We start from the raw sequence: 23,373 nt of genomic DNA, 5'->3' as shown, positions 1-23,373 counted from the left end.
TTACATACACAAATTTTGGTGCATGTAGTTATAATTTTTTTTAAGTAGAAAAATAAAATAAAAACTATTTAAATTAGGTATCATTTTAACCCTATGGACCTACAGAATAAAGATATGGTGTCATTCTTACTGAAAAGTGCACTGCATAGAATCGGAAGCCCCCAAAATTTGGCAAATGGCATTTTTCTTCCAATTTTGCCCAACAAATATTATTTTTATGGTTTCGCCGTAAATTTTGTGGTAAAATGATGGATGTCATTATAAAGTACAATTGGTAGCACAAAAAATAAGCCCCATATGGGTCTGTAGGTGCAAAATAGAAAGCATTATGATTTTTAGAAGGTGATGAGGAAAAAAACGAAAATGCAAAAACGGAAAAACCCTGTGTCCTTAAGGGGTTAAACAGCTGTTGACTGCAGTCTGATTGGAAAACACTGCTCTAGATGTTGTTTTTTTCGGGCCTGAGGCTCCATAATGGTTCCATAATAAAAAGCCATAGGATGCCCATGTGTTACCAAACATACTTGCTGCTGTCCTGTAACATAGTATGTACCCAGACTCAGCAGCTCAAAGCCACTTCACAGAACTATAGATACATTTTATAAAATGCAGTTTGTTTATATAATAAGAAGATGGCATATTTAAATGGTATGTTCAAGACACTTAGTCTTGTGCACAACCCAGCTGAACCAAAGGAAAAAGTAAATGAATAAGAGTGGATAGACTAGTTCTCTAGGACTGCAGGAGAGAGAACTATTACATATAGGGATTAGGGATCAACCGATTATCGGTATGGCCGATATTATCGGCCGATAATCACGATTTTGGGCATTATCGGTAATTACCTTGCCGATAAGCCGATAATGCCACGCCCCCCGTCCCCACCCCACCAGGAATGCCCCGACCCACCGCACCGTGCCGCACCGCACCGCCCCCCCGACCCACCGCACCGCGTCGCACCCCCCACCGTAGTGCTGGGCGGTATACCGGTATGAACCGGATACCGTTTTTTTTCTCCCACGGAATGGATTTTTGCCCATACCGCTATGTTGGTCGGGCCCCTCCCCCACCCTCCGAGTCAATAAAAAAAATTTTACTTACCCGTAATGGGGGTGGTCCGGGCCATCCATCCTTCCTGTAGTGTCCGGCGGCATTCTGGGTGAAGGGTGAACCGGTCCGGGCTGTCCTCCTTCTCCAGGGGTCCTCTTCTCCACTCCGGGCAGGCTCTGGCCTAGTACGCTGCATAGACGCCGCTACGCTGTGACGTCAGGTGCGTCGCTGCGCAGCGGCGTCTATGCAGCGTTACTAGGCCGGAGCCTGCCCGGAGTGGAGAAGAGGACCCCCAGAGAAGAAGGACAGCCCAGACCGGTTCACCCTCCACCCGGAATGCCGCCAGACACTACAGGAAGGATGGATGGCCCGGACCACCCTCCCTGGACGGTCCCTGCAGCAACTGGGAAGGGGAGTCAGGGTTCTGGAATGGACAGGGGTCTGTATAATATACTATACCTACAGTAGGCCCTCCAGCTGTTGAGGCCCTCCAGTTGTTGCAAAACTACAACTCCCAGCATGCTGGAAATAGTAGTTTTGCAACAGCTGGAGGCACCCCTAGGCGCGGTGCGGCGGGGGGGAGCGGTGGCGGTGATAGGTCTCAGGAACCCCGGACAGGCAGGGGGAGAGAAGCGGGTGGCAGCGGCGGCCTATGGCACCGCAAAAGCCACTGCAGTGCATTGATTTAAAGTGCCCGCTTTAAATCAATGATCTGCAGCGGTGTCGCAGGGGGATAAATAGCCGATAAGTTATCGGCTATCGGCCCTAACCTCCACAGATTATCGGTATCGGCGCTAAAAAAACGATATCGGTCGATCCCTAATAGGGATGTGTAAATAATTGTATGACTATATTAAATATGGGGATGTGTTAATAATTGTATGACTATATTAAATATGTGGAAATAAATAAAAAATTATTAATTTAATTTTCATATTTATTTTTACATCATATTCTCCACTACAAATAATATCATTATTAATACCTTTTTTGTATCTCCACATTTGATACCACTTGATCGTACCCATACTCATTTAGTTACACATCCCCATATTTAATATAGCCATTGTCCAAACCCGTAGGGTTAATCTGCCCTGAGACCTTTTGTTTTCCTTGGATGCTGGGACTGCGCCTCTGTGCTTTGGGTGTGATTTAGTTTGCGGCCAATTGGAGTCCTCCTGTTAGTTGCACAGGCATATATAAGAAGGTCTTTCCAAGTCATTCCTTGCCTGTGAAAGTTCTTGTAACTGACCTAGCAACCTCTGTACTCATATTGTTTATTCTGGTTTTGTGACTTTTGACTCAGTTTTTGACTACCCTTTGACTCTCTGCTATTGTACTTCATTCCCTCCTGGCTTCGACTCAGCTCATTGACTGTGTAATTGTGTGTGTGCGCATGTTTAGGTTATTTATGTTAGTTTGTGTGTCTCCAGCTGTTCCTGACCTTTGTCCGTTTTTTTGTAGTTTATTATTTTGACTACTGACTCCCAACACTTATAGAGGAAGGGACCGGCACCGTGGTTGTGGACCCGCTTCCTTGGGCAGGTGCACAAATCGTCAGGGACAAAGGGAGTGGCCGAGTTCAGGGCTGCACTCTATCCCTGCCCTACGTAACAGTCATACACTTATTTACACATCCCTATATATAATATTTCTCTCCCTTGAAGTTCAAGAGAACTAGTATAACCACCCTTATTCATTTACTTTTCCCTTTGGTGCGGCTGGGTCGCGCACAAGACTAATATTTGTCTTGGACAAACCATCCACTCTTATTATGTCTGTAATAAAAAATTATGCTAAGAAGAAAAAAATTATAATAAAAAATAAATAAATAAACAAAATTTATAACACAAAATTAAGAGTCTACACATTACACAGAACCTGGGGAGCTATTGCAGAACTTCCATTTCTGCATACTGTGCTAAGAACTCCAACCGTGCTCCCATGATCTTAAAAAAAAAAGTAATCTTTTCTTTCCGCACTGTATGTTTCTTAAATAATGACTAATAGCACATAATATCCTGACGTCTCGCGCACCTGCTGCTTCAATTTATCTGTTTGTTATCGCTGCTCAGACAATAGCAAAGTAATCAGGTGGCATTAGGGTAATGGACGGCATAATAAACAGGTATAATGACAGTGTGAAAAACAAATCGACTTGGTAAATATCTGTAAAGTGACCCCTTCTATAACATATTGCAAATTGAGTTAGGTATTAATTTGTTGCATAGTAGTGGCTAAGTAGACCCGGGGGATAATATTAATTGATGCTGTGCATGAATCTGTTTGTCACAAAGAGTTTTGCTATGTGCTCAGTCACTTAACAACATAATCATATTTTCCCAGCTTTTAGATGTGGACTCATGCTATAAATTCAATTAGCTTCTTATATTAGGTAAATCAGATAGCCGCACATCATAAAAATATCCAGTTTGCAAATGATTCTTCCACTAAGATAATGTACTTGATCTATGGTCACAGTTTTCGTCACTTAGAAATTAGGCAGCATGGCGGCACAGTCGACAGAGATGTTGTCTTGTTGCTTGGGGACCCTCTTCTTTATTCCAGTCAATGGGTGCCTTCTTTATGTGCTCTGATGTGTTTGTACAACTTGCTTCCTATAGACTGAAAACATAATGAATTCATCAGTCTTGGGTTAAATTGGAAACAACATCAGTCGTGGTAGGTAGAATGTGCATTTTACTCAGTCTGTGATGGGAAAACCAACCAATCTACAATTTCAAAACTGTACATAGGATATACTGGCGCTAGTTTACTTGTGCACCCTAACAGAGGTGGAAACCCCATTCTGGTGTATGCTGCTATTGGACTAGTGGTTCCTCTATATACCACTCATAAATAAACAATGAAAAAACTGTTATATAAAGCCAACAACACAAAGGGGAGGAGAGTGAGAGTATAGACTGTGTGACTGTTTAGATGGTAAGTAGAGGTTAAAGTAATCAAGCTTAGAAGTCATGGGTGTGGAAGGTCACTGGTGTGTGTAAAAAGCTATTATCCTGAATGTGGATAGTGTTCCCAGATGGAGGAAATAGTAGCGGCTATCGATGTGTCATCAGATGAAGAAATGGGATGGAAATTGATACAACAGTCCTCTATTAGGGCAGGACGCTTTGTGTGGGAGACAGGCCAGACAGGTGGCATCTCAACCAAGCAGTGGTGTTAAAAAATTGCTCTCTGGTTTGTGGTGTCACTGTGGAAGCTTGCGAGGGTCAAACTAACTCCTTTGTGTTTCTGTAAAAATAAATTTCTTCATCAGGGAGGATAAAGAATACCGTGATGAAGGAAATTGTTTTGTTTCTGAAACATGTCGGAGTGGGTGGATGAAAATTTATAAATCTGATCCAATATAAAGACTTCAGCAACAGTGCCATTGAAAACTTAAAGCCTATAACTTTTTCAAGAATTTCTAGAAACCTTAGGAAATCTTTTAAGCTTTTGACAAAATTCCATTCGGGGGGGGGGGGGGGGGGGTTAAAACAATTAAAATTTGGCCTAAGGGCAGAAAATGGACCATATCATGCCCGCTGGGCTTGGCACAATTACTTCACCCAGCTCATCATATTCCTGGATATCAGTTAGACCTAAAATATGACTATTCTGAGACAAAACTTAACGGGTTTCACGAGGACCACTCTCACCTTGTCAGGTCCTGATGAAGAGACGTATGTTGTCCATATTCTCAATAAAATGTTTATTATTTTTTCAGATTAGGTCATTATTAGGTTATCCAATTGCTCCTCCAGTGTCACTAAAGGTATCTGTATTGTAAAGTATCTCCTGGATATTCCCTACATATTCTGCCGAAAATTTACTGTTCCCTTATTGGAGTTTGGTCCTAGATACCGGCAACCCCAAGGACACATGAGAAGAATATTTCTTTTATCTGAACGCCAAAAATAATGTAATGCCTGAAGCGCAACACTATCAGGTGAACGTACATCTGTCTATACAGCTTGGGACTATAGCTGTAAAGGATAACAGCACTTGGATAACACAGTTTTTTTTTATCCTTCTACCTTTTGCTATTATACCGAGGGACACTTTCAACCCTAACAAGTTGGTGGTTCTTCAAGATCTATATTTTTGTATTTTGTTTTGTTTTCCTTTAACAGAATTAGGCTCTGTTTTCTGGGCCGGGGTTCTAAGGGTTGTTACACACCTCACAACTTATAAACTGCAGAATACACCCAAAATTCTCCTACTGAACATCCTCCCTTGCGGTATCCCGAAACACACCTTAAAACTGATTTCATTTCTTCTCCTGGCGGCTAGGACAATAATACCGAGACTGTGGAGATCCAAAACTCCTCCTACCATATCTAATTGGTTTCAGGAGATATCCTATCTACATAGGATGGAGGAGTTGAGGGCAGAATCCCTTCGCCAAATAGACACATACCACAAGATCTGGCATCCCTGGACACAATTCACGTCCTTTAGGCTATATGAGGAGGTTCACCTATCCAATTGATAGCCGATAGCTTCCCCCATTAGACATATTCACGACAGGTACACCTTGGCCCTTGACTGTCACTTAGGTCATACGTCGCTCGCCTGGCTGTAGCGGAGATCCGGTGTCTACTTGCCACACAAGGTATGTCTTTAATCTCGCCTGTCCTTTTCACTTGTCTATTCTATCCCCCCTTCCTTTCCTTCCCTCTCATTGCTCTAACACAACTCCCCCTTCTCTTTTCGTTCTTTACTTACCTGTTGTTGAAGCGACCCTTCAAGTGCTATGTCAGTTGTCCTTGATGTCCCCATGCTGCCTCGTGTCTCTTAGATTTAGTATAACTGTTTGTCTATACTACTGAATACACATGAGATAATGGCCATGTGCGGCGACTCGCTCATTGGATGACTGTACTTTTACGACGATTGTTACGTCCTGTAGGTCGCATGCCATTTTGTTCATGTCTTCTTTTGATATTGCATGTATGTTAGTATTTTGATACTTCTTGTACATCTGTTAAAAATCAATAAACAACACTTATTGTTAAAAAAAAAAAAGAATTAGGCTCTGTTCATATCTGCCTTTTGTTGCTCTTTTGTAGATTACTTCATATTTGATGGTAAGAAAAGCATGGTATACACTGTTATTCGTTCTGCCAAATGACAGACCCTATGATGGAACCCAGCAAACCTCAGTATATGGGGACCCTGCTGGTGTCCATTGTGGTCGTGTTTCTCTACTCCTACGATGGAAGACAAAAATGCAATTTATGCAAGTGTGGGCATAGCCGAAAGCAGAAGCCATCTTATGATTTCTACAGGGAAAAGAACAGATAAAGCTGATCCCCAATGTTAGGATCCTGTCAATCAATGTCCCATATCTCAGCCTACTGTCCCCTTGTGGTATGCAGAGGGACTAATATAGGTGACCTTTATCATTGGTTGGTGGAGTTATCCTCAAATGGACTCTGAAGCATAGGATTGCTGCACTCTGTTCACACTGTATTTCCTTACAGGAATCAGTATAGACATGACAGATCCAATATGTCCCATTGGGATCAGTGTTACCATGCTATTGTGTTTGTCACAAAACAGTGGAAAGGTCATTTGATGAACAGAGACAAGAAAAGTGTGAACAGAGCCCTAGAGAATGCAACGATAAGGGCTTTTTGTGATTTCCTTCATTCATGTTATCCTGATCCTGTTACTGTATAAATGTTACTCTCAACCACTGGTAATCTTCTTTACATTCTATTTTCCCATTAAACAGGAAATTGTCATCTCCTTGTTTTCATTTGCTAGTTAATACATTTTATTATTGTCAATTTTCTGCCACTTCTGTTTCGGCAGCATGCAATTTCCATATTAATGGCCAAGGAAGTCACATGTAACATTGCGTCTCAGGCGCTGTGCTGTGTGTTCAGTATATTTGCCTGGAAAACTTCTTAGTTATCATTTTTCTTTTTGCTGGTTCCCTTTGTATTCAAAAACATATTTATCAGCAGAATAAAGAGAACTTTTTTGACAATCCATGATGGCAATGTGTGGATGAACATTTTAACAGCAGCGGTCCGTGTACAGTGGTCCCTCAACATACGATGGGAATCCGTTCCAAATGGACCATCATTTGTTGAAACCATCGTATGTTGAGGGATCCGTGCAATGTAAAGTATAGGACAGTGGTCTACAACCTGCGGATCTCCAGATGTTGCAAAACTACAACACCCAGCATGCCCGGACAGCCAACGGCTGTCCGGGCATGCTGGGAGTTGTAGTTTTGCAACATCTGGAGGACCGCAGGTTGAAGACCACTGGTATTGGAGGTTATACTCACGTGTCTCCGCCTCTCCAGACCGTCACCGCTTGTCACCGCTGCCCTGGATGTCGCCCTCCATCGCTGTCGCCGCGTCCCCGTGGTGTCCCCGACGCTCCGGCAAGGCCTCTGCTTCCCCGTCATCCTCGCTCTCCGCCATCACATCGCTACGCACGCCGCTCCAATTGGATGACAGGACGGCCTGTGCAGCGACGTAATGACGATGATGGAGAGCGCCGACGATGCAGGGGATCTCGAAGAGGACGCGCCGGAGCCCCGAGGACAGGTAAGTGATCGTCAGCGGACCAACGGGGCACATCCAGTGGCAGCTTAAGCAGTCTGCGCCGCCGGATAGCCGTTTATGCGATGGCCCCGACATACAGAAGCATCGTATGTTGATGCTGCCTTCAACATACGATGGCCTCTGAGAGGCCATCGTATGTTGAAATGATCGTATGTCGGGGCCATCGTAGGTCGGGGCCGGGGGGTCACTGTAATATGTTTTTAACTGCCTAGCAATGGCTTCCTATTTGTAGTTAACCAGTCTACCGCTCCCCATAGACAGCACAGGAATGTTTGACAAACATGTATGGCTGCATATTCACTAAATCGCCATACAATTAAATGATATAACTATGGTAGCCTGGAGCGACCACTAGGGGCAGCTTGGGAGCATACTGCATATACTTAAAGGGGTCTGGAAGAAAAAAATGTTTTTAAATCAACTGGTGCCAGAAAGTTATACAGATATGTAAATTACTTATATTTATAATTCTTAAGGCTTCCAGTATTTATCAGCTGCTGTATACTACAGAGAAAGTTGTGTAGTTCTTTCCAGTCTGACCACAGTGCTTTCTCCAGCCATCTCTGTCCATGTAAGGAACTGTCCAGAGCAGGAGAGGTTTGCTTTAGAGATTTGCTTCTGCTCTGGACAGTTCCTGAGCACTGTGGTCAGACTGGAGAGAACTACACAACTTCTTGTGGAGCGTGCAGCAGCTGATAAGTACTGAAAGGGTTTAGATTTTTAAATAGAAGTCATTTACAGATGTGTTTAACTTTCTGGCACCAGTTGATTTGAAAATATTTTTTCCTCTGGAGTAACCCTTTAATTATATGCATATGCTTCCAAGCTCCACCTAGTGGTGACTGCAGGCAACTGAAAATGTGAATTTAATTTAATAAAAATGAAATAGTATTTAAATATGGACATTCAGGTACAAAAGGTTATCGATGAGGCTGTAACCAATTCCAGATATAACACTGAGCTCCAGGTCTGTACACAAAAGAAGACAGTGCCCTGTATCAAATGGATGTAGAGAAATCCGCTGGACATACTACTTCTAGCTATGCCTGTGTTATGTCTTATTTGCTGGTGCCACATGTCACTTATGTCTCTTTTATCTATATTTCAGGAAGAAGGTGGCCATGAAAAAAAATCTAGGTGTTCTCTTTAGGGTTCCATTGGTGATTAACTGCATGAAGGGGATACTACAAGCACAACGAAAACTTAAACTAGGAGGCTCTTCAGCCCGAAGGTAAGGAACTGTACTTGTCTAATTTATAGTATCTCCATTACAGGGTACACTGATCAGTCATAACAGTAAAACTACCTGTATAATATTGTTTTGTAGTACTGATGATAAATGTAGTAGCGCAGGCTAGCTGGGAGTAGTAGTCCTTTGGATATGTCACATGACATGGTCATCTTGTTAATCTAATGATCCCGTGTGAGACCAAATTCTCTTTAGTGACAAAGGTTTTACCCATGAGGGAAATTGCAGAAATAGAAAATTCGAACACTGATGTAACATTGAAACAATGTGGAACTGAATGTTCTGTGCAAATCCAGGCAAAATACTGTCTCTTTAGCACAGAGTGGTAGGTTACAAGTTTTAAGCAGATAGAAGATTTTTTTCATTGTCCCTTTAATAGTTGCTTTTATGGCACATATACTGATTGTAAAGTCTCTGGGTGCTTTTGGAGTAACTGCTAGAAATGCAGTTGTAGACAGGACTCACAGGTATCATCATCTTGGTGCTGGTTTCTTTCCTTGTCTTATCTACCTGGCTCAGACCAACATGAAGTCTTCATCCAACCATGACTCTTCTCTGCAGAATCTGCCATCATTTTTTTTTAGGTTCTACACTTCTCCAGAATTTTCCCAACATTTTCCATCCCCTCAGTGCTCTAAAAAATGCCCACGGTGCCCACTGCCCTGCATAGTATGAGGAAATAAGTAAGTGTGTTGGGGAAAGGGGTAGGTGGATTAAGTGGTGGTGGGTAAGTAATTCCTCCCGTTAGGTTGATGCCCTCAGTAGGTAGATAATTTTCCCATTAGGTAGAAGCCACCAGTAGGTAGGTGGATAGGCTCCCTTCTTCTATATAAGAGGCTGTAGTGTGTACAGGAGGGATAGAGTGCGGTGTCGTTACTGGCGCTGAGACGTCATCAGGCACAGCTTGCATAGTGAGCTCCGTGGAGCTGTGGTAAACTACAGGAGCAGGGATTACCACTTATTTTACTTTCTTGGGGGGTGACCTGACTTGTTTAATGGCAGAGATGCCTCTGAGGAGACTATACAATTTTGTTTCCACTTTACCTATTATTTTGTACCTTTGTTCTATACTCTGACATTGTCCAGTCGAAGCAGACACACCCTGAAAGGAAAATGGTAAAACCCATTTTTTATTCTAGTTATGTATTTACTGTCACATATGGGCAGGGAAACAGTGCTCTCTAGTTCTCAGTCCAGCATATGAAGAAGCATTGGAAGTAAAGTGTTAAAGTCTTGGAACATAAGTGTTGTACGAGTGCTTTCTATGCTGGACTGGTTATATACTGAGTGTCGTGGAGACTCAGGTGAACTTTATTACACCCAGTTGCTAAAATACACCCATACCCTTGTTCATATTTGACTCTCTAGTTCTCACCCAGAACCCCTGTACCTGCCTACTGCATAGTCGCTGTAAGTGGCGACTCCACAACAAGAAGATGATCCCTACTATGGACTAAGTGCAGGGTCGTCACAGGTCAAAACAACAAACTACAGCAATAAAGTATGGTCAGGAAAAAAACTGTCAGAACACAAAATACAATACTAACAGGGAGACCAACATAAAGAAAGGATGGCCATCAAGCCGGATCAGAAAGCCAGGAGGACAACAAAAGTACAGAATTGAGTAATAAAGGGTTAACCTATTATAAAGCAAAAGTCACAAAACCAAGAGGACAGAATCAGAGACAGGAAAATGCTAGCTTTAGAGAAAACCTCTTTTACAGGCAAAGCCTATGAGGCAACTTAGAGCTTAAAGGGGTACTCCACTGCCCCAGAGTTCGGAACATTTTGTTCCAAACACTGGGTGCAGGCTGCGGGGGTTGTGATGTCATGGCCAATTCCCTCGTGATGTCACACCATGCCCCCTCAATGCCCCCTCAGCCACCACGCCCCCTCCCATAGACTTGCATTGAGGGGGCGTGGCCATGACATCATGACCCCCCCGGCCCGCACCCAGTGCTCGGAACAAAATCTTTCGAACGCTGGGGCAGTGGAGTACCCCTTTAAATAGCCAAGCTGCAGGGTATGGACTCAAAGAGGACACAACATTGGCCAAGACTAGGAAGGTTTAACCCTTCGGGCATAACTAGGTTGGGTCATTTCATTTACATCAGGAATAACAGAGGTCCATCACTACATAGAGTTCTACAATAAAAAAAAAGAAACTCAAAAACTGATTTCATGGGAAATATAAGTATTTCCTAAACTAGACTGGTCCTCTTTAAAATGCAATTTCTAGTTCTATTAAAGAAACTAAGCAAGTATAATAAATCTACAGTGAATCTTACATAAATATTTAACTCATAATGAAGTAACTTTTTCTTAGAACTTTCCCTGGCTTTGTTCTACTTAGAAGAGTTATATATACCCAGGCCCTCACATGTTAAGTGGCCCGATCAATCACCGCGACGAACACAAACCCTATCCCAGCTTAATTTACAGGAGCTTGCATCACTTACCCATAAATATTAAAATGAATAACATGCATTGTATCAGCTATTGTTTAAAGGGAGAAAAGCCATGGGATATTAAGACGCGAGAGGCCGATGCAATGAAATCCATTCGCTGTCCATCAGACATTAAAAGAAAGAATGTTTCTGATGAAGAATTAATTGGCGCTTTAGTCGCGCTCCCTTTTCTCTTTTCTCAATGTGTCTGGTGCAAAATTTGTAATTAACTTTTCAATCATTTTCTCATTTATTCTGGTACCTGGACCAGCATTTAATGTGCCAAAAATAGAGCTATATTTTTCCTAAGAGAGTTAAGGGAAGGAGATTAGAGGATTCATCCTGTAGTGACTGACTGATTCCTTGCACTAAGCCGCCATTTCAGTCTTACAAAGAATTTAATATAAAGAGAGAATTCCTTTGTAATGTGACCATCTCCATGAACAGAATCGACTTCTGGCACTTGAGAAGAATAATTGCCCTGGGTCTTTGTGCTATTTTCTCACTTTTTTTATTTCTTCTTACATAAAACATGATTAAGAGCTCCAATGAAAGGGAATTATACTATTTAGCGCCTACCATTATCAGAAACTACTTATAATAGAAATGTTTATTAAATGGAAAATATCACTGGCCGCACTATTATTCAAAATACAGGTAACTTAATGATTCTAAATGGTAGGGGAGGAGCCACATAAAGCAATAAAGGAATAACGTCTCGGCTGAGGTTCGTAAGGCCAAGGGGAATTATTATGTCTGCCCAGAAAATACAGGTGAACATTCCGCAAATAGCGTGTGCTGGCAGAACATGCCGGAGCTAGGGCCACACAGAAGTGCACCGACTCTATAGACAGCTATGTATTTCCAAGCGGGTTCCACGTGAAGAATTGACATGACATCTGGATTTCTGCGGCAGATGTTTCGGCTGCGGAAATTCCACCGTATACATGGTGAAGCAAAATCCCATTGAAAACAATGGGACTCTGCTGTAATAGAATTTCTAAGCTGAATTTTTCCGATGGATTTTGTTCAGAAATTCCGTCACGTGAACATGGCCTAATTGGGGTCATCCCATGATTAGAAGTATCCCCTATCTTTTGGATAAGGATAAGTTTCTGATCGTTGTGGGCCTTCATTTTCACGAGGGACTCTAACTCTAATTCTCAAGGCTGTAGGGTCTCTCCCTCACAATCAGATAGTTATGCCCTATTTTGAGGTAAGGGGATAACTTGTAATTGTGAGAGAACTCCCTAAACACCTTAAAGGGTACCTCTCATCAAATAAACTTTTGATATATTTTAGATTAATGAATGTTGAATAACTTTCCAATAGCATGTTAATGAAAAATATGCTTCTTTCTATTGTATTTTTCCCGATCAGTCCTGTCAGCAAGCATTTCTGACTCATGTTGGAGTCCTAAACACTCAGAGCTGCCAGCCTGCTTTGTTCACAGCCAAACAGGCTGTGAACAAAGCAGGTTGGCAGCTCTGAGTGTTCTCCTTTGTGAACAAAGTAGACTGGCAGCTCGTAGTGTTTAGGACTCCAGCATGAGTCTGAAATGCTTGCTGCCAGGACTGGTAGGGAGACCCCTAGTGGTCATTTCTTCAAAGTGGAAAATTAAATAGAAAGAAGCATATTTTTTAATAACATGCAATTGTAAAGTTATTCTGCATACATTAATCTATAATATATCAAAAGTTTTTTTGATGAGAGGTACCCTTTAAGGACACATGGAGTACATGCACCCTGCACCCGCTTCCCTTCTATGATGCACGCTGAGGAGCACAGATGGTTCTGCCAGCAATCAGACACCGGAACCCATGGCTGATGCCGGACGTTACTGATCGCGGTGATGCCCAGCTTTAACTCTTTAGACGCCGCAATCAAAATTGATTACAGCATCTAAAATGGAAGAAAAACTCATCTCAGCTAGCTCAGTGGCCTGATCGCGACCACCACGGTGAAATCACAGTGTCTCAGTGAGCTGACATGAGGGCCCTTACCTTCCTCCTCGGCGTCTGATTGGCTATCCTATGCTCCAGTCAGCCATTACAGGCTGGGTCAATGGAGCACCGATAATGATGATCACTGCTGCTCTTTGAACAGAGTATGCAATCTGAAGATTGCATGTAATAATTCCCTATGGGGACTAAAAAAAAAAAAAAAAAAATAAAAAATTTTTTTTATAAATGTGAATTAAAGGGATATTCCGGGAAAAAACTTTTTTATATATATCAACTGGCTCCAGAAAGTTAAACAGATTTGTAAATTACTTCCATTAAAAAATCTTAATCCTTTCAGTACTTATGACCTTCTGAAGTTAAGGTTGTTCTTTCTGATGACACCTGTCTCGGGAAACGCCCAGTTTAGAAGAGGTTTGCTATGGGGATTTGCTTCTAAACTGGGCATTTCCCGAGACAGGTGTCATCAGAGAGGACTTAGACAGAAAAGAACAACCTTAACTTCAGAAGCTCATAAGTACTGTAAGGATTAAGATTTTTTAATAGAAGTAATTTACGAATCTGTTTAACTTTCTGGAGCCAGTTGATATATATATATATATATATATATATATATATATATATATATATATAAAAGTTTTTTCCTGGAATACCCCTTTAACCCCTTCCCTAATAAAAGTTTGAATTAGGCCAATTATACTTCATATACCATAAAAAATGTTTAAAAAGTGAGGAAGAAGTCACATAAAAACAAATATGGTATTGATAAATACTACATATCACAGCACAAAAAATTAGCCCTCACACATCCCCTTATACGGACAAGTTTTCCGTTTTTGCATTTTCGTTTTTTGCTCCTTGCCTTTAAAAAATCATAACTCTTTCAATTTTACACCTAAAAATCCATATGATTGCTTATTTTTTGTGCCACCAATTCTACTTTGTAATGACATCAGTCATTGTGCCCAAAAATCTACGGTGAAACGGAAAAAAAAATCATTGTGAGACAAAATTGAAAAAAAAACGGCATTTTGTAACTTTTGGGGGCTTCCGTTTCTACGTAGTACATTTTTCGGTAAAAATGACACCTTATCTTTATTCTGTAGGTCTATACGATTAAAATGATACCCTACTTATACAGGTTTTAATTTGTCACACTTCTGGAAAAAATCATAACTTCATGCAGAAAAATTTATACGTTTAAAATTGTCATCTTCTGACCCCTATAACTTTTTTATTTTTCCGTGTATGGGATGGTTTGAGGGCTAATTTTTTGCGCTGTGATCTGAAGTTTTTAACGGTACCATTTTTGCATTGATAGGACTTATTGATCGCTTTTTATTCATTTTTTCATGATATAAAAAGTGACCAAAAATGCACTATTTTGGACTTTGGAATTTTTTTGCACGCACGACATTGACCGTGCGGTTTAATTAACGATATATTTTTATAATTCGGACATTTCCGCACGCGGCGATACCATATATGTTTATTTTTATTTTTATTTACACTGTGGTTTTTTTTATGGGAAAAGGGGGGTGATTCAATGGGGTTAAATGACATTTATTCATTTAACCCCAGGGGAAGGGGTTAAATGATGTTTATTCACTTTTTTTTTCACTTTTTTTTGCAGTGTTATAGGTCCCATAGGGACCTATAACACTGCACACACTGATCTTTGACATTGATCACTGTTTCCCATAAGAAACCAGTGATCGATGATTCTGCCACTTGACTGCTCATGCCTGGATCTCAGGCACTGAGCAGTCATTCGGCGATCGGACAGCGAGGAGGCAGGTAGGGGCCCTCCCGCTGTCCTGTAAGCTGTTCGGGATGCCGCAATTTCGCCGCGGCTATCCCGAACAGCCCATTGAGCTAGCCGGCATGCTTTCGGTTTCACTTTAGACGCGGCGTTCCACTTTGAACGCCGCGTCTAAAGGGTTAATAGCGCGCGGCACAGCGATCAATGCCGCGCGCTATTAGCCACGGGTCCCGGCCGTTGTTAGAGGCCGTGGCCCCGCGTTATAGATCGGGAGTGGACACATGACGTTCCAGTACGTCTTGTGTCCTTAAGGGGTTAAACATACACATTTTCATACAAAAAGTTAAATAAGAAGAAAAACAAAGATAAAATCTATATAGTTTGGGTATCGTTGTAATCGTAGGGACCTACAGAATAAAGATAATCTATCATTTTTACCAAAAAGTGCTCTGTGTAGAAGCGGAAGGTGACAAATTTTACAAAATGTCATTTTTTTTTTGTTTGTTTCACTTTGGTGAAATGAGTAATGTCATTATAAAGTAAAATTGGTGATGCAATGTCAGATCACCCGAGTCCCGCTGCTGAGGACCCCCGAGATCTCCGTGCAGCACCCCACTATCATTACTGCACAGAGCAGACTCGCTCTGTGCGTAATGACGGGCAATACAGGGGCGGAGCATCGTTACGTCACAGCTCCGCCCCCTCCTGATGTAACAGCCCGCCCCCTCAATACAAGTCTATGGGAGGGGGCGTGATGGCCACCACGCCCCCTCCCATAGACCTGTATTGAGGGGGTGGGGTGTTATGTCATGAGGGGGCAGAGCCCTGATGTAACTATGCTCCGCCCCTGTATCGCTGGTCATTACGCACAGAGAAAGCGTGCTCTGTGCAGTAATGATAGCGGGGTGCCGCAGCAGAGATCCCGGGGGTCCCCAGCAGCGGGACCCTGGCGATCTGACATCTTATCCGTTATCCTTTGGATAGGGGATAAGATGTCTAGGGGAGGAGTAGCCCTTTAAGCCGTTAAAGACAATGTCTCATGTATTTCATTTTAGTTAGCTATTGTGTTAGCTATACTTGTTTTTTTTGTTTTTAAATTGTCCCTAGGGGTTGTCTTGTCACGGAGATCTGGGGGGGGGGGGGGGGCGCGACATCTTATCCCCTATCCAAAGGAGTCTAAGATGTCTATTTATTTTTACTATTTTAACAAGTTTACAAAAGAATGACCAGCTTCCAGGATATCCCCTCCCCCCCCATAAAACAACAGACAGATGTGTTACACGACTATGATTAAAACATGATTGTTGGGTCTGTTTTTTTTCCCCTCTTTTTTCAATATAAAAAGTACATAAATACATCAACAAGATATAATACATTCATAATTCATATTCAATTTTATCCATCCTCCCTCCCTTCTCAGGCATAAGAGAATAATATATATATATTTTTTTTTTCCAAATCTTCTGACACGTACAGTATTTTCAGCATTTTTGTATTGTGCAGGATTTGAAGCTGCATATTTTACGCTGCAGAGATAATTGTAAACCAAAACAGCATCAAATCTGCAGCTTGAAATCCTGTGCTTCAAATATGTCAGGATACTGTACATGTGAATACACCATTATATACTAAATAAGATTGTGTCTCCTAAATGTTTCCACATATCTCTCAATCTTTCACTGATAGTAAACTTGAGCCATACCAATTCCTCAGAATTATTGTTCTTGGGGTTACATATAAACCCTATTGATAATCTGTGGGGCATCCTTAAATGGAATGTGGGGGAGTACAAACATTCCCAAACAGGAGTGGAAGAGGATTCCGGTGACAACCTGTGAATCTCTGGTGAACTCCATGCCCAAGGGACTTAAGGCAGTGCTGGAAAATAATGGTGGCCACCCAAAATATTCACCCTTTGCGCCCAATTCGGACATTTCTCGCTTTGGGGTGCACTCACTTTTGTTGTCAAGGTTTAGACATTAATGGCTGTGTGTTGAGATATTTTGAGAGGACACAACATTGAAGGGGTATTCCAGGAATTTTTTTATTTGACTATACTACAGGCGCTGTAAAGTTAGTGTAGTTCATAATATAGTGTCTGTACCTGTGTGTGACGGTTTTCTCACAATTCTTCAGTGATTTTCACTCCAATATTTATTTTTAACAGTATACAAAATGACTGTTGTCTCAGATTTTTCCCAGGTTGCAATGCGGCCGAGACCTGACTCATTAGTCAGCTGATGACAGGGAGCCTGTCTACTTCAATGGGTGGAGGGATTAATCTGCAACAGCTGTAGGCACCCTGATTGAAAACCACAGGTCTTTTGAATGGATGCAGCTCATTTATGTTTCAATGGGTGGGGTGGCTGATGTATGGGAGGGAGGAAAATGGAATTATTGGATTTTTAGGCAAAAAAGAAAACTCAAACAGGAAATACCAGTTCACAAAAAGCTAACCACAGTGTTATGATGGACTCACAGCATAGCCATTTAGCCCTAAAACAAACGCAGAGCTTCCTAAGCATGTCCACTACTGTCTGGTAGGTACGTACTAAAATCACCTTATGATGGAGAACCCCTTTAAACATGGTAATGATACAGACTGTGCACTCACTACTTTATATTGAAGCAGAGTGTCAATTCTTCAGTGTAGAGGTAGATTTGAGCGTCATCAGCATAGAGGTGATATATATAATGTGAGGGGTGGACTCAGGCTGAGGGTTTAGTTAGAGAAGATAATGAGATGCTGTATGTATAATGTGAGGGGTGGACTCACTTATGGGACATACTATAAATAATGTGAGGGGTGGACTCACTTATTATTCTAATTATTATAAAATCCACTCATAGAAGCAAATTAGCTCCCGACACTACCAATTGTCCAAATATGTACACTGCAGATAGTAAACGTGTCCTGCCTTCATATACCGTACTCCACTTGCAGAGGTGGTGCTGCTCGCATGAAAGACAGAAAGATGCAATACACCCAAAGTAGAAAAGGATAACAGAGCACTCACCCCAATTTCTTGTCACATGTGGGTACTTCTTTATTCCATATTTCACATGCCGGCAAGTACATCAAAAGGGAAGGCAGAGAGATGAAATGCAGGGGGTTCTCAACCACATGGGGTGACGGTCTATATCGCGCAACTTTCGCTTCGTCAGGCCCCCTGGAAAGAAATTGGGGTGAGTGCTCTGTTATTCTTTTTTACTTGGAGTGTATTATCATTATTATTTATTTATATAGCGCCCTTGGTTCCAGGGCACTTTACATATCATAAAGGTAACAAGACATAACACTATCATGGGACCATTAAGCATAACAAAGAGCAACTTGCCGACTGACATAAAGACGGTCATGTGAAGTGCGGACCAGGCAGGAGCATAGACGGACGTTTTGAGATGATCGGACATTACGTGCAGGGGGGTATAGGGAGATCAGGTCAGAGATGTATGAAGGGGACAGGTTGTAAATAGCCTTATATGAGCCTTATATGCCATGGTGAACAGTTTTAATTTAATTTGTTGGGCAATGGGAAGCAAGTGAAGGGATTGGCACAGGGGAGAGGTAGAGGAGAAGTGAGGTGAGAGGGGCATTATTCGAGCAGCAGAGTTGAGGATAGATTTTTTTTTTTTTTTTTTTTTTTTTATGGAAGGCCGCAGATGAGGATATTGCAGTAGTCTAAGTGGGAAATAATGAGGACAAGTACAAGTTGTTTAGCCCATTGAGGAATGGGTGGATTCGAGAGATGTTTTTGAGGTGTAGGTGATTGAGGTGCAGTGCTAAGGGTCTAAATGTGTGGTTTTAAAGAGCAGAATCAAAGGTGACTCCAAGGCAGTGGACTTGGTTTGCTGGAGAGAGGGTAGAACCATTGACTGTGATTAATAGACCGGGTGGGGGTTTGGAGCAGGATTGGGGGGAAATGATAAGATAGAAGATAGAGCTGACAGACAATCTGGGATTTTGGATAGGAGGGAGGGGACATCAGGGCCGGAGAGGTAGATTTGAGTGTCATCAGCTTAGAGGTGGTATTTGAAGCCATGGGCTTCTATAATCTGTCCCAGGGAGAGGGTGTAGATAGAGAAGATACTGTATATAATGTGAGGGAAGGACTCACTTATGGGAGACACTGTATATAATGTGAGGGGTGGACTCACTTATATGAGATACTGTATATAATGTGAGGGGTGGACTCACTTATGGGAGATACTGTATATAATGTGAGGGGTGGACTCACTTATATGAGATACTGTATATAATGTGAGGGGTGGACTCACTTATAGGAGATACTGTATATAATGCAAGGGGTGGACTCACTTATAGGAGATACTGTATATAATGTGAGGGGTGGACTCACTTATGGAAGATACTGTATATATAATGTGAGGGGTGGACTCACTTATAGGAGATACTGTATATAATGTGAGGGGTGGACTCACTTATATGAGATACTGTATATATATAATGTGAGGGGTGGACTCACTTATAGGAGATACTTTATATAATGTGAGGGTGGACTCACTTATGGGAGATACTGTATATATAATGGGAGGGGTGGAGCCACTTATAGGAGATACTGTATATATAATGTGAGGGGTGGAGCCACTTATGGGATATACTGTATAGTTACATAGTTACATAGTTAGTATGGTTGAAAAAAGACATACGTCCATCAAGTCCAACCAGGGGATTGAAGGGAAGGGTGTAAGGGGATAAGGGAAAGGGATGTAGTTTTATAATTCTACATAAGCATTAATGTTATTTTGTTCCAGGAATGTATCTAACCCTGTTTTAAAGCTGTTAATTGTTCCTGCTGTGACCAGTTCCTGAGGTAGACCGTTCCATAAATTCACAGTCCTCACGGTAAAGAAGGCGTGTCGCCCCTTTAGACTAAACCTTTTCTTCTCCAGACGGAGGGAGTGCCCCCTCGTCCTTTGGGGGGGTTTAACCTGGAACAGTTTTTCTCCATATTTTTTGTATGGGCCATTTATATACTTATATACGTTTATCATATCCCCCCTTAAACGTCTCTTCTCAAGTCTAAACAATTGTAACTCCTTTAATCGCTCCTCATAGCTAAGATGTTCCATGCCCCATATTAGTTAAGTCGCGCGTCTCTGCACCCTTTCCAACTCCGCAGTGTCCCTTTTATGAACAGGCGACCAAAACTGAACAGCATATTCCAGGTGAGGCCGTACCAATGCTTTATAAAGGGGGAGTATTATGTCCCTGTCCCTTGAGTCCATGCCTCTTTTGATACATGACAATATCCTGCCGGCTTTGGAAGCAGCAGCCTGACATTGCATGCTATTCTGTAGTCTGTGATCTACAAGTACACCCAGATCCTTCTCTACCAGTGACTCTGCCAGTTTAATCCCCCCTAAGACATACGACGCATGCAGGTTATTAGTACCCAGATGCATAACTTTACATTTATCCATATTGAACCTCATATGCCAAGTGGATGCCCAGACACTTAGTCTATCCAAGTCATCTTGTAACTTATGCACATCCTCTATAGACTGTACCGTGCTACAAAGCTTGGTGTCATCTGCAAAGCTAGAAACAGAGCTGTTAATACCATCCTCTATATCATTGATAAATAAATTAAACAACAGCGGGCCCAGTACTGAACCTTGGGGTACACCACTAATAACCGGGGACCAATCAGAGTACGAATCATTGACCACCACTCTCTGGGTACGATCCATGAGCCAGTGTTCAATCCAGTTACAAACTAAAGTTTCCAAGCCCAAGGACCTTAACTTACCTGTCAGACGTCTGTGAGGGACAGTATCAAACGCTTTGGCAAAATCCAGAAACACTATATCCACAGCCATTCCTCTGTCAAGGCTTCTACTCACCTCTTCATAAAAGCAAATAAGATTGGTTTGACAACTTCTATCCTTAGTAAACCCATGCTGGCTATCACTTATAATACTATTATCCCCTATGTATTCCTGTATTTAATCCCTTATAAGTCCTTCAAACAATTTACCCACAATGCACGTTAGACTTACCGGTCTATAATTGCCTGGCGAAGACCTAGAGCCCTTCTTAAAGATTGGTACCACATTCGCCTTGCGCCAGTCCCTTGGCACAATACCAGACACCAGAGAATCTCTAAATATCATGAACAAGGGTACAGATATTACTGAACTTACCTCTCTAAGAACTCTTGGGTGTAGTCCATCCGGCCCTGGAGATTTGCTTACATTTACTTTACTTAACTTACCTTGTACCATCTCTACATTAAGCCAGTTCAGTACATTACATGATGTGTTACCAGCACTGACCTGGCCAATGTCAGCTCCTTTTTCCATAGTGTATACAGAACTAAAGAACCCATTCAGTAGCTCCACCTTCTCTTGATCGCCCGTGACAACCTCCCCATTATCATTATTAAGGGGTCCTACATGCTCTGTCCTTGTTTTTTTTGTATTTATATATCTAAAAAAAATATTTAGGATTAGTTTTGCTTTCTTTGGCCACCTGTCTCTCATTTTGAATTTTTGCTGTTTTTATTACATTTTTACAGATTTTATTAAGCTCTTTGTACTGTTTAAATGTTATAGCTGACCCATCAGATTTGAATTTTTTGAAGGCTATTTTTTTGTTGTTTATTGCTCTTTTAACCTCATTTGTCAGCCATGTAGGATTTATTTTTAATCGTTTATATTTGTTCCCCTTTGGTATATATTTAGCTGTATAGTTATTTAGAGTTGATTTAAAGATGTCCCATTTACCTTCTGTATCAGTATTTGAGAACACCTCCCCCAGTCTATGTCCTGTAGTGCAGCCCTCAGCCCAGGGAAGTTTGCCTTTTTAAAGTTATATGTTTTTGCTTTCCCCGTCTGCCTTTGTTTTCTACATTTTAAGTCAAAAGTAACTATATTGTGGTCGCTATTACCAAGGTTTTCCCGCACAGTTACATTACCGACCAGCTCTGCGTTGTTGGAAATGATCAGATCCAACAAGGCATCACTTCTTGTTGGGTCCTCCACAAACTGGCCCATAAAATTATCCTGCAATAAATTTAGGGATTTTCTCCCCTTTGTAGTTTTAGCCAGCCCCCGGCCCCAATCTATATCTGGATAGTTAAAATCTCCCATTATTACCACTGTACCTGCCCGGGCGGCCCTCTCTATTTGTTTATACAGCCGACCTTCTATCTCTTCACTGATATTAGGGGGTCTGTAGATTACCCCAAATATAATTTTTTCAGTATTTCCCTCCTTTTGTAATTCTACCCACAGTGATTCCACCTCCTCAGAATCATCCCACACTATGGCATCGTTCACACTGACTTTCATACCACTTCTAACATACAGACAGACTCCACCACCTTTTCTGTTCATTCTATCCTTGCGAAACAATGTAAACCCCTGTAGATTAACGGCCCAGTCATGCGAGGAGTCCAGCCATGTCTCAGTGACCCCAACTATATCAATATGTTCCTCCAGTATTAAGGCCTCAAGCTCCCCCATTTTATTTGCTAGGCTTCTGGCATTTGTGAACATACACTTTACATTTCCATTAAGTTTTACACATATAGTCTCACTAATGGGATTTTCAGAGTTATTGGGGTTAATGTTATTATTTGAGTTATAAGGGCTAATTGTACTATTTAAGTTATTGGGGCTAATGGGATTTTTTTAATTATTGGGATTACAATTTTTCGGGCTACATTTATTTTTACAGCTGGTTTGTAACGCATGAATCTCCTTATCCACTGCTCTTAACCTCCCCCCACAGGAGCCACTTATGTGAGATACTGTATATTTTGTGAGGGGTGGAGCCACTTATGGGATATACTGTATGTATAATGTGAGAGGTGGACTCACTTATGTGAGATACTATAGATAATGTGAGGGGTGGAGCCACTTATGGGAGATACTGTATATAATGTGAGGGGTGGAGCCACTTATGGGAGATACTGTATATCATGTGAGGGGTGGACTCACTTATGGGAGATACTGTATAAAATGTGAGGGGTGGACTCACTTATGGGAGATACTGTATATAATGTGAGGGGTGGAGCCACTTATGGGATATACTGTATGTATAATGTGAGAGGTGGACTCACTTATGTGAGATACTATAGATAATGTGAGGGGTGGAGCCACTTATGGGAGATACTGTATATAATGTGAGGGGTGGAGCCACTTATGGGAGATACTGTATATCATGTGAGGGGTGGACTCACTTATGGGAGATACTGTATATAATGTGAGGGGTGGACTCACTTATGGGAGATACTGTATATAATGTGAGGGGTGGAGCCACTTATGGGAGATACTGTATATATAATGT

At 41.7% G+C, this 23,373-nt stretch overlaps 1 protein-coding gene and 1 long non-coding RNA gene across 9 annotated transcripts in view; one reads left to right on the top strand and one right to left on the bottom strand.

The window, feature by feature from the left end:
• Positions 1-23,373, top strand: part of CNGB3 (cyclic nucleotide gated channel subunit beta 3) — a 385,692-nt gene that overhangs the window by 187,478 nt on the left and 174,841 nt on the right. For all 8 annotated transcript variants that reach the window (XM_056522291.1, XM_056522294.1, XM_056522292.1 and 5 more), the window contains one exon: positions 8,749-8,871. In XM_056522291.1, coding sequence (XP_056378266.1) covers positions 8,749-8,871 — 123 coding nt within the window. The remainder of the gene's footprint in view (positions 1-8,748; positions 8,872-23,373) is intronic.
• LOC130274226 (uncharacterized) overlaps positions 1-23,373 on the bottom strand; it is a 56,772-nt gene that overhangs the window by 29,084 nt on the left and 4,315 nt on the right. The window contains exons 2-3 of the long non-coding RNA XR_008844291.1: positions 18,077-18,229; positions 3,515-3,675 (exon numbers count right to left, since the gene is read on the bottom strand). This is a non-coding gene — a long non-coding RNA (uncharacterized LOC130274226). The remainder of the gene's footprint in view (positions 1-3,514; positions 3,676-18,076; positions 18,230-23,373) is intronic.

Source organism: Hyla sarda, chromosome 5 (assembly GCF_029499605.1).
Source record: "Hyla sarda isolate aHylSar1 chromosome 5, aHylSar1.hap1, whole genome shotgun sequence".
In the NCBI taxonomy this organism is placed as follows: Eukaryota; Metazoa; Chordata; class Amphibia; order Anura; family Hylidae; genus Hyla; species Hyla sarda.
Note: the sequence above shows the minus strand (reverse complement) of the source record. Positions and strands in the feature narration are given on the sequence as shown.